General features: G+C 63.4%; 3 protein-coding genes, 1 long non-coding RNA gene and 1 other non-coding gene across 6 annotated transcripts; 2 read left to right on the plus strand and 3 right to left on the minus strand.

Moving 5' to 3' along the window:
• Positions 1-5: 5 nt before the first annotated feature.
• DMAC1 (distal membrane arm assembly component 1) lies at positions 6-1,533 on the minus strand. Of its 2 annotated transcripts, XM_041712095.2 has the most exons (3): positions 1,366-1,533; positions 1,082-1,280; positions 6-183 (listed from the first exon to the last, which is right to left on the minus strand). In XM_041712095.2, the coding sequence occupies exons 1-2, from the start codon at positions 1,471-1,473 to the stop codon at positions 1,155-1,157; spliced, it is 234 nt and encodes a 77-aa protein (XP_041568029.1). In that variant the 5' UTR covers positions 1,474-1,533; the 3' UTR covers positions 6-183; positions 1,082-1,154. The 2 variants fall into 2 exon arrangements, with proteins under 2 accessions (XP_041568029.1, XP_030116737.4); XM_030260877.4 differs by lacking the exons at positions 1,082-1,280; positions 1,366-1,533 and adding an exon at positions 779-983.
• Positions 1,534-2,176: 643 nt separating this feature from the next.
• On the minus strand, positions 2,177-2,617 carry LOC115492013 (uncharacterized). Its single transcript, XR_012052316.1, has 2 exons — positions 2,558-2,617; positions 2,177-2,268 (listed from the first exon to the last, which is right to left on the minus strand). It is a non-coding gene; the product is annotated as an uncharacterized lncRNA (long non-coding RNA).
• Positions 2,351-2,484, minus strand: LOC115492207 (small nucleolar RNA SNORA57). Its single transcript, XR_003957599.3, has one exon. It is a non-coding gene; the product is annotated as a small nucleolar RNA SNORA57 (small nucleolar RNA).
• A 175-nt stretch (positions 2,618-2,792) lies between the features above and the next one.
• Positions 2,793-7,590, plus strand: INTS5 (integrator complex subunit 5). The gene is made up of 5 exons (XM_032745689.3): positions 2,793-2,909; positions 3,114-3,178; positions 3,316-3,387; positions 3,482-4,044; positions 4,741-7,590. Exons 4-5 carry the CDS (start codon positions 3,989-3,991, stop codon positions 7,505-7,507), a joined length of 2,823 nt encoding a protein of 940 aa, XP_032601580.3. The 5' UTR covers positions 2,793-2,909; positions 3,114-3,178; positions 3,316-3,387; positions 3,482-3,988; the 3' UTR covers positions 7,508-7,590.
• A 776-nt stretch (positions 7,591-8,366) lies between these two features.
• POLR2G (RNA polymerase II subunit G) lies at positions 8,367-12,666 on the plus strand. Its single transcript, XM_041712087.2, has 8 exons — positions 8,367-8,517; positions 8,675-8,784; positions 9,402-9,561; positions 10,402-10,452; positions 10,658-10,723; positions 11,368-11,439; positions 12,122-12,155; positions 12,495-12,666. Exons 1-8 carry the CDS (start codon positions 8,506-8,508, stop codon positions 12,506-12,508), a joined length of 519 nt encoding a protein of 172 aa, XP_041568021.1. The 5' UTR covers positions 8,367-8,505; the 3' UTR covers positions 12,509-12,666.
• The last annotated feature ends 81 nt before the right edge of the window (positions 12,667-12,747 follow it).

The raw sequence follows: 12,747 nt of genomic DNA on the forward strand, positions 1-12,747 counted from the left end.
GCCGGTTTCGGTTCCGGTTCTTTATTGGTGCTCGGGGCTCCGGTTGGTGCCGGTCGGAGCCGGTTTCGGTGCCGGTTTCGGTGCCGGTTCTGGTCCCGGTTCCCCCTCGGGCCCCTCACGGCTCCGAGCGGCGCCGGCGTCCCACGGGGTCGGCGAGGATGACGATGGCCCAGGCGCCCAAACCTGCGGGGAGGGTGGGGCTGCAGCACCTGGGGGCACCTGAGCACACCTGGGGCACACCTGGGGGCACCTGGGCACACCCCCACCCATGGAAGCCTCAACCCCTCCCCAGGATTCTGAGGGGAATTTGAGTGATCTGGGAATTTGAGGACATTTTGGGAAACTTGGGCCATTTTGGGACATTTTAGGGCATCTTGGGGACATTTTGGGAATATCTGAGGACATCTGGCAACATTTTGGGGCCATTTTGTGGCACTCTGGGACAATTTGAGGCCATTTAACAGGCGTTTTGGGAATTTTTGGGGACATTTTGGGAAATTTGGAAACATTTTTGAACAATTTGGGGATATTTCCAGACATCTGGAGACATTTAGGGGCTTCATGGGGACATTGAAGAATTTGAGGACGTTCTGAGCCTTTTTAGGGCATTTTCGGGACATTTTGGGATATTTTGGAAAAATCTTGGACATTTCGGGGCTATTTTGTGACAATTTCGAGACGTTTAGGGATTTTTTGGAGCCATTTCGGAACATCCCGGTGGCCCCCCCCCCGCTCCCGTTGCCATGGAAACCCAGGCCCCGCCCCGCCCCCCCCTCACCGGCGGCCAGGGTGATCTGGGCAATGGCGGCCATGGACGGGGGCGCGCCGCTCCGCATGGTGCTGCGCGGGCCCTGGTACACCCAGAGCGCGGCCAGCAGCAGCCCCGCGCCGCTCAGCAACCGGCAGCTCCAGCAGCCGCCGAACAGCGCCCGCGGCGGCGCCTCCCGCGCCTCCGGGACCGGCGTCGCGCCCTGCCGCGACATGGCGGCACCGGAACCGCCGCCGGAAGTGTCCGTACTTTATAAAGCTCCGGTGGGGTGCACCCCGCGAAAAAAAAAAAAGTTCCGTTAGCAAACCGCACCCCGCGCTGATGGTTCCGGGGGAAATTTGGGGTCACCGGGAAACGGCGGGGGGGGGGAGTCCAGGTGCTGCCGTCACTTTCGCCACGGCGCCGCGCGGTGCGCCACGTTGTCGTCGGTCTCGGCTGCCTCGCGCAGCGCCGCCATGATCATCTCGTTGTGGCGCCGCCTCTGCGCCACAGTCGCGGCGTCCGCGCCCGGCTGCCCATGCGGAACCGGGAAAAACCGGAAATTACCGCCGAGTCCCGTCCCCCGGAGCGGCCCCGCCGCTGCAATCTCTCCGTACCTTCATCGGCTGCTCCCCGCCCGCCACCGCCGCCCACAGCAGCAACCCCAGCGCAACCGGAACGGCGCCGCGGGCGAGCGCCCGGGGCCACCGCGGGTCCGGCGCCATAACCGCCCTGTCCTGAGGCCGCTTCCGGCGCCACTTCCGGTGCCGCTCTGGCCCGCAAGGAACCATAGAGACGGCGGCCAGGAGGACCGGAAGTCTCCTCCGCGACACCGGAACAATAGAGATAGAACCCGGGACTACCGGAAGTCTTCTCTGCCACACCGAAACCATAAAGACGGTGTCTGGGAGGACCGGAACTCCCCCGCCACACCGGAACAATAGAGACCTGGGCAAAGAGGACCGAAAGTTCTTTCCGCCACACCGAAACAATAAAGAAGGCGGGCGGGAGGACCGAAAGACTCCCCCGCCACGCCGGAACCATGGAGATGTGGGCCGAGAGAACCAGAAGTTCTTTCCGCCACAGCGGAACCATACAGACGGCAGGCGGGAGGACCGGAAAACTCCCCCGCCACACCGGAACCATAGAGACAGGGGGTCAAGAGGACCGGAAGCTCCCTCCGCCAAACCGGAACCATAGAGAAGGAGCCCGGGAGGACCGGAAGACCTCCCGCCAAACCGGAACAATAGAGACGAAGGCCGAGAGGACCGGAAGCTCTCTCCGCCACACCGGAACCATAGAGACGGGGGCCGATAGGACCGGAAATCCAGACCTACCGGAGATCATAGAGACGGCGCTTTGGAGGGCCTTGGGACCCCCGCCCTCAGCCCGGGTCGCGCCGCCACCGAAAACAGCAACGAGACCGAAGCGTTTCAGACCAATTTATTAAGAATTTAAACACCAAACGATCCTCCCGCCGCCGGCGCGGTCCTGCGGCGCTCCCAGTCGCTCATCCAGCCCTTTAAAAGATAAAAGTACGGTGAAGCGGCGGCCCCGAGCGCTGCGGGGCTCCATAACCCAAACCCCGACCCCAGCCCCAAGCCCTGTCCCGGCGTGTGAGGGTGGGACCGGCGGACGCCACCGCCGGCACCGAAGACATCGCGCCGGCCGCTGCTTTCCCTCCGCACATCACGGAGCCCGGCATGGCCCCGCCGGGGCCCGCCAAGAACGGGAGGAGCCTCCCGGTGTCGCCCGCGCGGGTTTAAACCCAAATCCATCCCAAAAACGGACCCGAATCTGGAACCGCACCCAGAGCGCTCCCGGCACCCAGAGGGCGCGCGCAGCGGCGGTGGGGCTTTATATACAGCCAGTTGTGGGCGGGGCCTCGGAGACTTTCACCAATCAAAGCCGCCGGCGCGCGCGCACCAACCAATGATATCAAAGCAAAGGCAAAATGGCGGTGGCCTGAAGGGGGATTAGAATATGGGCGTGGCTCTCACCAGCGCAGCCAATCAGAGCTCGCTGCGCGCGCGGGTGGACGGGCCAATGAGATTTGTGGGGCGGGGCAAAGAAAGGGGCGGGGTTTGATACCGGAAGTTCGGGCGGACGGGAAGTGGCGGCGGCGATGGGGATCGGCGGGAAAATCAACCGGCCCCGAACGGTTCCGGCGGGCTCCGGGGGCACCGGGGGGGCACCGGGGCGGCCCGGGAGGGGCTTCAGGAGCTGCCCTGGGGGAGGCAGAGCGCGGGGGGGGGAGCGGGGCGGTTATTCCCATCTTCACCGCGCTGCCGGTAACCGGTGCCGGTACCGCGGGCGATCTCCGGTAACCCCGGGAGCGCCCCGGTGATTCCCCCGTGCTCCGCAGGAGCTGCGCAAGAAGCTCTTCAAGCGGCGGCGGGAGCGGGCGCGGGGCCGGCGGCAGAAGCGGCGGTGAGCGGCGTCACTCCCCCCCCCCCGCCCGGTTCTCCCTCCCGGTGTCGCCCCCGGTGACCGGGGGGGGTCCCGGTGTGACCGGGGGGGTCCCGGTGTGACCGGGGGGGGGGTTCCCGGGGCTCTTTTCGGTGCAGGGCGGCAGCGGCGGCGGCGGCCCCGGTGTGGGGGAAGCGGCAGCGGAAGGAGCTGAAGCGGCTGCGGCGGGGGTGAGCGGGGGAGGGGCGGGGGGGGACAATGAGGGGACAATGGGGACACCGGGGGTGGCACCGGAGCCGCCCTGAGCCCTCCCGGTGTCCCCAGCGCTGCCGGCGCCCGGCGGCCGCGCGGAGACGGCGGCGGAGGCGGAGGGACGGCGGAGATGGAGCCGTGACAGTGGAGACACCAAAGTGACACCGGAGACACCGGCGACATCCCAGTGACACCAGTGACGTCCCAGTGACACCAGTGACATCCCAGCGCTCCCAGTCCCTCGTGCTGCTCTCGCTGCTGGGCCTTGGCCGGAGCCACCTCGGTGTCCCCAGCGTGTCCCCAGTCCCTCCCAGTCTCTCCCAGTACCCCCCCAGTGTCCCCAGTCCCTGTCCCAGTGTCCCCAGTGTCCCCAATAAAGCCGCTCTGTCTCTCGGTCCGTCCGTCCCTCCCCGTGTCCGTCTGTCCCGCGTGGGGGACCGGACCCCTTTTCCGGTGACACCGCCGGGCACCGGGAGAGGGGCGGAACCCCCGCGCGCGGCCGCAGCGCTGGGAGGGGCATTTCCGGCGTGGGCGCTGCCCGCGCATGCGCAGCTGCCCCCTCCCCCGGCCGCCGCCAACATGTCGGCGCTGTGCGACCCCCCCGGGGCCACCGGCGGTGCCCGGGTCCCGCTCAGGTACCGGAGAGCCCCGGCCGGGGGCGGGGAGGGGAGGGCACCGGGAGCCTCGGAGATGCGGGGGAGGCGAGCTCCGGGAACCCCCCCTCCCCCTCAGGGACCCCCCCGGTGCTGGTACCGAGCCCCTCTCAGGGACCCCCGTTCCCCCCCGGGCCTCCCATCCCCTTTTTAACCCCATTTTCCCCCTTTAACCCCATTTAACTCCATTTTACCCCATTTTCCTTGTCCTTATTCCTTTTCTAACCCCATTTTACCCCCTTTCACCCCATTCTAACCTTATTTTAACGCTGACTATTGCATTGTAAACCCCCATTTTACCCAACTTTCCCCCTCCTTATCCCTTTTTTAACCCCTCTTTAACCCTTTCTTACCCATTTTACCCTACTTGCGCCCCCTTAACCCCATTTTAACTGCATTTTACCCCTCACTATTCCATTCTAACCCACTTTAACCGCTTTTCCCCCAATTTAACCCCCTTTTCCCCATTTCCGTTTTTACTCTTTTTTACCCCATTTTTGCCAATTTTCCTCTGTTTTATGCCTCATTATCCCTTTTTTAACCCCCTTTTTACCCTTTTTAATCCTATTTATTCTCGTTTTACCCCATTTGTACCCCATTTTTGCCCATTTTACCCCTCCGTATCCATTTTCTAACCCCATTTTTCCCCATTTTTCCCTCCCCGTCCCGTCCCCGCAGCGCGCAGGAGCTGTCGCAGGAGGTGAAGGCGTTCCTGAGCGGGCTGGACCCGGCGCAGGGCACGCCGCTGTCGCCGGCGGCGCACGCCCGCTGCGCGCTGCGGCTGCTGCGCTGCCTCCCGCCGGCGCGCCACGCCGCGCTGCAGCACCTGCGCGGGCTGTTCGACGAGCAGGTCTGCGCCCACCTGCTGCAGCGCGAGGCCGGCGCCGCCAACGCCGCCACCGCAGCCTCGCCGGGCGCCGAGGCGCTGCAGGAAGCGAGGCGGGCGCTGGCCGAGCTGGTGGCCGCCAACCCGCGGGCGTGGGCGCCCGGCGTGGCCGCCTGGGCCAGCGAGCTGATGGGGCAGCTGAGCAGCAAGTACGCGGGCCGGCCCGGCGTGCCGCCCGCCGCCAGCCTCAACGAGCTGCTGCAGCTGTGGATGGCGTGCCCGGCCACGCGGGCGCTGCTGGACATCTACAGCCAGTGCCTGGCCGCCATGGCCGGCAGCTGCCCCGACGCCTGCGTGGACGCGCTGCTGGACACCTCGGTGCAGCACTCGCCGCACTTCGACTGGGTGGTGGCGCACGTCGGCTCCTCCTTCCCCGCCACCATCATCAGCCGCGTGCTGTCCTGCGGCCTCAAGGACTTCTGCGCCCACGGCGGCGGCGGCGGCGAGGCGGCGGCGCTCGGCGACAAGCGCGCGCCCAAGATGGCCTCGGTGGTCGGCATCCTGGGGCACCTGGCGTCGCGGCACGCCGGCAGCATCAAGCAGGAGCTGCTGCGGATGTTCCACGAGAGCCTGGGCTCGTCGCGCGAGCACCACAAGGCCACGGTGCCCTTCCTGCTGCAGCTGGCGCTGCTGTCGCCGGCGCTGCTGGCCACGGTGTCGGCCGAGCTGGTGGACGCGCTGCAGCCGCCGGTGCTCAACCAGCTGCACCAGCACTTCTCGGCGCTGCCGCGCGACGAGCTGGAGGCCACGGCGGGCGTGGCGGTGCACCTGCTGTGCCACGCCTCGGCCGGCGCGCTGCGGACGCTGCGCTTCCTGCTGGCCACCGCCGCGCCCGCCTCCGTCATCGCCGCGCCGGGGCCGGCGCTGCGCGAGGGCGTGCGGGAGGCCTGCGAGCGCCTGCTGCAGCTGCTGCTGCTGCACCTGCAGAAGTTGGTGCACGGCCGCGGCGCCGCTGGCCCCGCCGAGGCGGGCGCCAGGCCGGTGCCGTTCCTGGAGGCGCTGCGGCCGCACGTGCGCGAGCTGTGCCAGGACGCGCTGCGGCTGGAGCGGCGCCGCGGGCTGTGGCAGCAGCAGCTGCTGGCGCTGCTGGCGGTGCACTCGGCGCCGCACGGCGCGGCCGAGGCGCTCTTCTTCCTGCTGGCGCTGGCCCGCACACCCGAGGAGCTGGCGCTGGCGCCGCAGCTGCGCGCCGGGCTGCGCGCCGTGCTGCCCGACCCGCTGCCCGCCGCCGTGGCCGCCGCCGTGGCGCAGATCCACGCCGGCCGCCTGCCCGAGCCGCAGCTGGCGCAGCTCCTGCGCAACCTGGCGCTGCTGCTGCAGCCGCGCGAGCCCGATGGTGAGCCGGGTGAGCCGGCGCTGGGCGCGGCGCTGGCGCGGCACCTGCCCGACCTGGCGCAGCTGCTGCTGCACCCGCGGGCCGAGGTGGCGGAGGCGGCGTGCCGGCTGCTGGCCGCCTGCCCGCTGCCACGGGCGCTGCCGCCGGCGCATCTCCTGCCGGCCGTGCGCGCCGCCGTGCGCCGATTCTTCGCCGGGCTGCGCCAGGGCGACGCGGCTGCGCCGGCACCAGGAGCACGGCTGCTGGCGCGGCTCAGCGCCGTCAGCCCTGCCGCCGCCAAGGCCGTGCTGGCGCAGCTGGTGGAGGCCGCGCTGGGCGGCCGCGACGCCGAACTCTTTGGCGGCGGCGACGCCGAGCCGGACGGGCGTGACGGCACCGCTGCGGCCTCCACCGCCTCGCCAACCGCGGCGTCGCTGCTGGACGACAACCGGCGCCTCACCGCCGGCCCCAACGCCGCCGGCGGCGTGTGGTCGGTGTTCCACGCCGGCGTCATCGGCCGCGGGCCCAAGCCGGCGGGCGGCACGGCGCGGCGCAGCGCCGAGGAGCTGAGCCGCAACATGCAGGCCTTCCTCAGCCTGGTGCTGCGCTGCTGCCGCGGCACCGGCCCCGCCGTGGGCGCCGAGGCCGCCAAGGCGGTGGCGGCGGCGCTGGTGGAGGCCGTGTGCCCCGAAGCCGCCGGCGCCGAGCTGGCCTGGCCGCCCGAGGAGTTGGCGCGGGCCACGGTGGAGCGGGACCTGCGCATCCTGCGGCGGTTCCGCCGGCACCCGCTGCTGTTCCCGCTGCTCCGGCTGGTCGCCGGCGGCCGCCCGGCGCTGTGCTACTGCTCCGTGCTGCTCCGCGGGCTGCTGGCCGGGCTGGTGGCGCACTGGGACGCGTGCCGGGCCGGCAGCACCGCGGCCTCGCCCTGGCACCTGCGGGCGTCGTGCGCGCTGGTGGCGCTGCTGGCCGAGGGCTCTTTGCTGCCGCCGGTGCTGGGCAACATGCACGAGCTGTTCCCCGAGCTGGCGCCCTTCGAGGTGCACCTGCTGCTCCTCAGCGTTTGGGGCTACCTGCGCGACAACAGCCCCCTGCCCCAGAAATTCACCTTCCAGCCCCGCCTCGGCGCCTTCCGACGCGACTTCGGCCGCGACGCCGACCTGGGCAAGCACCTGGCCGTGCTGCACAGCGTGCTGCACCGCAACATCCACCGGCTGGGGCGGCTGGCCGCCAGGTTCTACCCCTGAGCGGCGTCCGAAAAGCGGTTTTGGGGGGTTTGGGGGGCGGCGGGTACCTGGAGTTGGAGTTTGTGAAATAAAGGACGTGCAAAGGAGAGAAGGGTCTGGAGTTTGGGGGGTGTTCAGAGGGGTTTTGGGGGTTCTGGGTTTGTCCAGAGAAGGTTTGGGGCTGTTCAAACCGTGTTCGGGGGTATCTTGGGAGGGTCTGGGGGTGTCCTCAGGGGGTTTTGGGGGTTTCAGGGGTGCGTTGGGGGATGTGGGGAATTTGGGGGTGTCCAGGAGGTCCTTTGGGGCATCCAAAGGGGGTTTTAGGGGTGTCCAAAGGGGTTTTGAGGATCCCAGGGGTGTTTTTGGGGTCCTGGGGTGGGAGGGGAGTTTTGAGAGGTCCCTGGGGGATTTTGGAAGGTCTCGAGGGTCCTGGGGGGTCATGGAGTTTTTCTGGGGGGTCCCGAGGGTCCCTGGGGGAGTTGCAGGGGGTCCCAGGGCTGGTTTGGGGGTCCAGGGCTGTTTTGGGGGGTCCCAGGTTTGTTTTGGGGGTCCCAGGTTTGTTTTGAGGGTCCCAGGTCTGTTTTGGGGGGTCCCAGGTTAATTTTGGGGGTTCCAGGTTTGTTTGGGGGGTCCCAGGGTAGTTTTGGGGGTCCCAGGGCTGCTTTAGGGGGTCCCAGGGCTGTTTTGGGGGGTCCTAGGGCTGTTTTGGGGGGTCCCGGGGGGAATTTGGGGGTCCCAGGTTTGTTTGGGGGTCCCAGGGCTGTTTTGGGGGTCCCGGGGGGGATTTGGGGGTCCCGGGGCGCTCCTGTTCCCCCGCCCTGTCAATCACCGCTCTGTCCCCGCCCACCGCTCCATACCGACCAATCACCGCCCTTTCTCGTGCCGTGACCCCGCCCCTTTTCAAAGCGCCCTACTCGGCTTGGTGGGCGTGGCTTTGCTCGTTCTCGGCCAATCAGCGCCGAGCGCGGCGGCGGCGGCGGGGACGCGTCACTTCCGCCGGCGGCGGCGGCGGCCCGAGGATGTTTTACCACGTGAGCGTCACCGGGGGTCACGTGCGGCACCGGGGGTCACGTGTCAGGCCGGGGGGGGGGTCCCGGTCTCCCCTCGGGGGGTCCCGGGGCTGTCCCGGTAACTTCCGGTAACTCTCGGTAACTCCCGGTAACTTCCGGTAACTCCCGGTGCCCGTAGATCTCCCTGGAGCACGAGATCCTCCTGCATCCGCGGTACTTCGGGCCCAACCTGCTCAACACCGTCAAGCAGAAGCTTTTCACGGAGGTGGAGGGGACCTGCACCGGGAAGTGAGCGCGGGACCGGGGGGAGGGGGGGGCGGTAATACCGAAACCGGCACCGAAATCCCCAGAAACGGCCCTGAAAGTGCCCAAAACGGCACCGGAATTCCCGAAAATGGCCCTGAAAATCCCCTAAAATGGCACCAAAACCCATAAAAACGGCCCCGGAAAAGAGCTCAATAAACCCCAAATAAATCCCAATGAAATCGCAATAAATCATTAATAAATCATACAATTAACACTAATTAATTATAAATAATTGATTTTAGGTACGGATTTGTGATTGCTGTCACCACCATCGACAACGTGGGCGCCAGGGTGATGCAGACTCCAATGGGCCCATCCCAAACCCCAACAAACCCCAATAAAACCCCAACAAAACCCCATAAATCAATGATAAATCCCAATAAAACTCCAAAAATCAGTGATAAATGCCCCAATGATCACTAATTAATTAATTACCGATGATTTAATTATAGATACAGGTTCGTTATCGCCGTCACCACCATCGACAACATTGGGAGCCGGGGTGATGCAGACCCCAGTGGCCCATCCCAAACCCCAATAAATCAATGATAAATCCCCGAATGATCACAAATTGATTAATTAACGATTGTTAATTGCAGATACGGGTTCGTTATCGCCGTCACCACCATCGACAACGTCGGGGCCGGGGTGATCCAGCCAGGCCGCGGCTTCGTGCTCTACCCGGTGCGCTACAAGGCCATCGTCTTCCGGCCCTTCAAGGGCGAGGTGGTGGACGCCGTGGTCACCCAGGTCAACAAGGTCAGGGGTCAGAGGTCACACAGGGTCACCCGGGGTCACGGGGTCACCCAGGCCAACAAGGTCAGGGGTCCCTGTCTGTCATTTCCTGTTTCTTTTAATTAATTTTTCTCTTTTTTTTGTCTCTTTCTGTGCCTTATTCTCCCGTTTTTGCCCCGTTTTAATCCAATTTTATCCGTGTTTGCCTGTTTAATCCCTTTTTATCCATCTTTATCCCATTTTTCTCGCTCTTTTATCCGTTTTTATCCATTTTTATCTGCTTTTGCCCATTTTATCCCTTTTTATCCATTTTTATCATTTTTTGCCCATTTTATTCCTTTTCATCCATCTTTATCCCATTTATCTCCCACTTTTCTCCATTTTTATCCGTTTTTGCCTGTTTTATCCCTTTTTATCCATCTTTACCCCCTTTTTGGCCCGGTTTTTCCCACTTTTCCCCATTTTTGCCCTGATTTTTACCCCATTTTTTCCCCATTTTTGCCTTGTTTTTTCTCCATTTTTCTTCCTTTTCCCCATTTTTCCCCATTTCCCCCATTTTTGTCCATTTTCCCTATTTTTGCCTTGTTTTTTCCCCATTTTTCTTCCTTTTCCCCAATTTTCCCCATTTTTCTCTATCTTTGCCCATTTTCCCCATTTTTACCCTGTCTTCACCCTGTTTGTATCCCCTTTTTTCCCCATTTTTCTCCCTTTTCCCCAATTTTCCCCATTTTTCTCTATTTTTGCCCATTTTTCCCCATTTTTGCCCTGTTTTCACCCTGTTTTTATCCCTTTTCCCCCATTTTTCTGCATTTTTCCCGTTTTTTCCCCATTTCCCCCTTTTTTTCCCCGTTTTCCCGTTCCCAGGTGGGGCTGTTCACCGAGATCGGGCCGATGTCCTGCTTCATCTCCCGCCACGTGAGAGGGGACCCCAAAAACGGCACCCAAAAATGTCCTAAAGGGGGGAGGGGATCCCAAAAATGGCACTGGGGGGGAGGGGACCCCGAAATTCCCCCTTGGGGCTCTCCCTGACCCTTCAACCCCTCCCCACTTCCCCCCAAAATCCCTTTGGGGACCCCAAATTCTGCCCTGGGGACCCCAAATCTGCCCCCTGTCCCCCCAGTCCATTCCCTCCGAGATGGAATTCGACCCCAACTCCAACCCCCCCTGCTACAAAACCGTGGACGAGGTGAGGGGGGGGCCTGGGCGGATTTTTGGGGGGTCCGGGGGGGTCCTGAGGGAAATTTGGGGGTCTTGGGGGGGTCCTTGGGGGTTTTGGGGGGACTTTGGGAGTCCTGGGGGGTTCTAGGGGGTGTTGGGTGGTCCTGGGGGGGATTTTGGGGTGTCCTGGGAGGGTTCTGGGGGGAATTTGGGGGGGGTCCTGGGGGGATTTTTGGGGAATTTGGGGTCTTGAGAGGTCTTGGGGGGAATTTGGGGGAGTCCTGGGGGGATTTTGGAAGAATTTGGGGTCCTGTGGTGTCTTTGGGGGAATTTTGGGGTTCTGGGGGATCCTTGGGGGGGGGTTGGGGGAATTTGGGGGGGTCCTGGGGGGATTTTTGGGGAATTTGGGGTCCTGGGGGAGAATTTGGGGGATCCTGGGGGGATTTTGGAAGAATTTGGGGTCCTGAAGGGTCTTTGGGGGAATTTTGGGGTTCTGGGGTATCCTAGGAGGGGTCTGGGGGGGTTCTGGGGGGAATTTGGAGGGGTCCTGGGGGGATTTTTGGGGAATTTGGGGTCCTGAGGGGTCCTGGGGTGAATTTGGGGGGTCCCGGGGGGATTTTGGGGGTCCCGGGGGGATTTTGGGGTCCCCACTGTCCCTCCCCACCCCCCCAGGACATCGTGATCCAGCAGGACGACGAGATCCGCCTGAAGATCGTGGGGACGCGCGTGGACAAGAACGACATCGTGAGATTTTGGGGGAAATCCCGGGGTTTTGGGCAAAATCCTAAAATTTGGAGGGGAAATGCGGAAATTCTGTGAGGAAAATTCCCAAAATTCAGGGGGGAAATCTCAAAAATTTGGGGGGAAAATCCTGAAACCGGGGAGAAATGCTGAAATTCTGGAGGGGAAATCTCAAAATTGGGGGGGGAAAGCCCGAAATTTGGGGGGAAAATCTCAAAAATTGGGGAAAATCTCAAAAATTGGGGAAAAATCTCAAAATTTTGGGGGAATCCTGGGACTTGGTGGGAAATTCTGGGATTTGGAGAAAAATCCCAAAGTTCTGGGGGGAAATGTTGGGATTTATGGTGGGGAAGTCCTCAAATCGGGAGCGGGGAGAATCCACAAATCCAGGGGGAAATTCCCAAATTTAGGGAGAAATTCCCAAATTTGGGGGAAATTCCCAACATTTGGGGGCAAAATCCCAAAATCTGGGGGGGAAATGCTCAAAATTCAGGGGGGAAATCCAAAAATTCTGGGCTGAACTCCGAAATTTGGGGGAAAATCTCAACATTTGGGGGAAATTGTCAAATTTGGGGGGAAATTCCCAAATGTAGGGGGAAATCCCAAAATTTGGGGGGGTCCCAGCTCCGGGGGGGGGTCCAGGTCAGCCCCTCCCCCTCCCCTGAGCCTTCCCCTCCTCCCCCAGTTCGCCATCGGCTCCTTGATGGACGATTACCTGGGTGAGGCAGGGCTGAGATTTTGGGGGGATTTGGGGAATTTTGGGGTCCTGGGGGGATTTGGGGGTCCCAGACGGGTTTGGGGGGTCCTGGGGGGGATTTTGAAGGGATTTTGGGTGTCCCGGGAGGGGGTTTGGGGATATTTGGGGGGCCCTGGGGGAATTTTGGAGGTCTTGGGGGGATTTTGGGGGGTCCCGGGAGGATTTTGGGGGAGATTTGGGGAGTTTTGGGAGTGTCCCAGGTGGGTTTTGGGGGGTCCCGGGGGAGGTTTGGGGGTCACGGAGGATTTTGGGGGGTCCCGGGGCGGATTTTGGGGTCCCTCATCCTTCCCTCCCGCCCCAGGCCTCGTCAGCTGAGCCCCAGGAGCAGCCGCGACCCCTCCCCAAATCTGGCTCCCCCAAATTTTGGGGGTCCCACCCCCCCATCCCCAATTTTGGGGGTTCTGGCAGCTGGGCCCGCCCCCTTCAGAGCTGGGGGGGCCTCTGTTTTCCCTCAATAAAAGCGTTTCTCCCAATTTTCTGCCTTTTCCTCTTTTTTTGGGGGGCTCCGGGAATTTCGGGGGGGTCTTCACCTCCCGGTGGGGCCCACTGCGACA

This window comes from Taeniopygia guttata, chromosome 31 (genome assembly GCF_048771995.1).
Source record: "Taeniopygia guttata chromosome 31, bTaeGut7.mat, whole genome shotgun sequence".
NCBI lineage: Eukaryota > Metazoa > Chordata > Aves > Passeriformes > Estrildidae > Taeniopygia > Taeniopygia guttata.

Bases quoted from the DNA above. Each gene is read 5' to 3' on its own strand.
- DMAC1 (XM_030260877.4), bottom strand. From the start codon at position 983: ATGTCGCGGCAGGGCGCGACGCCGGTCCCGGAGGCGCGGGAGGCGCCG. The intron at 184-778 runs GTGAGGGGGGGG...CCCTCCCCGCAG, and splicing joins CCAGATCACCCTGGCCGCCG to GTTTGGGCGCCTGGGCCATC.
- POLR2G (XM_041712087.2), top strand. The intron at 9,562-10,401 runs GTCAGGGGTCAG...TCCCGTTCCCAG, and splicing joins TGGTCACCCAGGTCAACAAG to GTGGGGCTGTTCACCGAGAT. The intron at 11,440-12,121 runs GTGAGATTTTGG...CTCCTCCCCCAG, and splicing joins GCGTGGACAAGAACGACATC to TTCGCCATCGGCTCCTTGAT.
- INTS5 (XM_032745689.3), top strand. From the start codon at position 3,989: ATGTCGGCGCTGTGCGACCCCCCCGGGGCCACCGGCGGTGCCCGGGTC. The intron at 4,045-4,740 runs GTACCGGAGAGC...CCGTCCCCGCAG, and splicing joins GGTGCCCGGGTCCCGCTCAG to CGCGCAGGAGCTGTCGCAGG.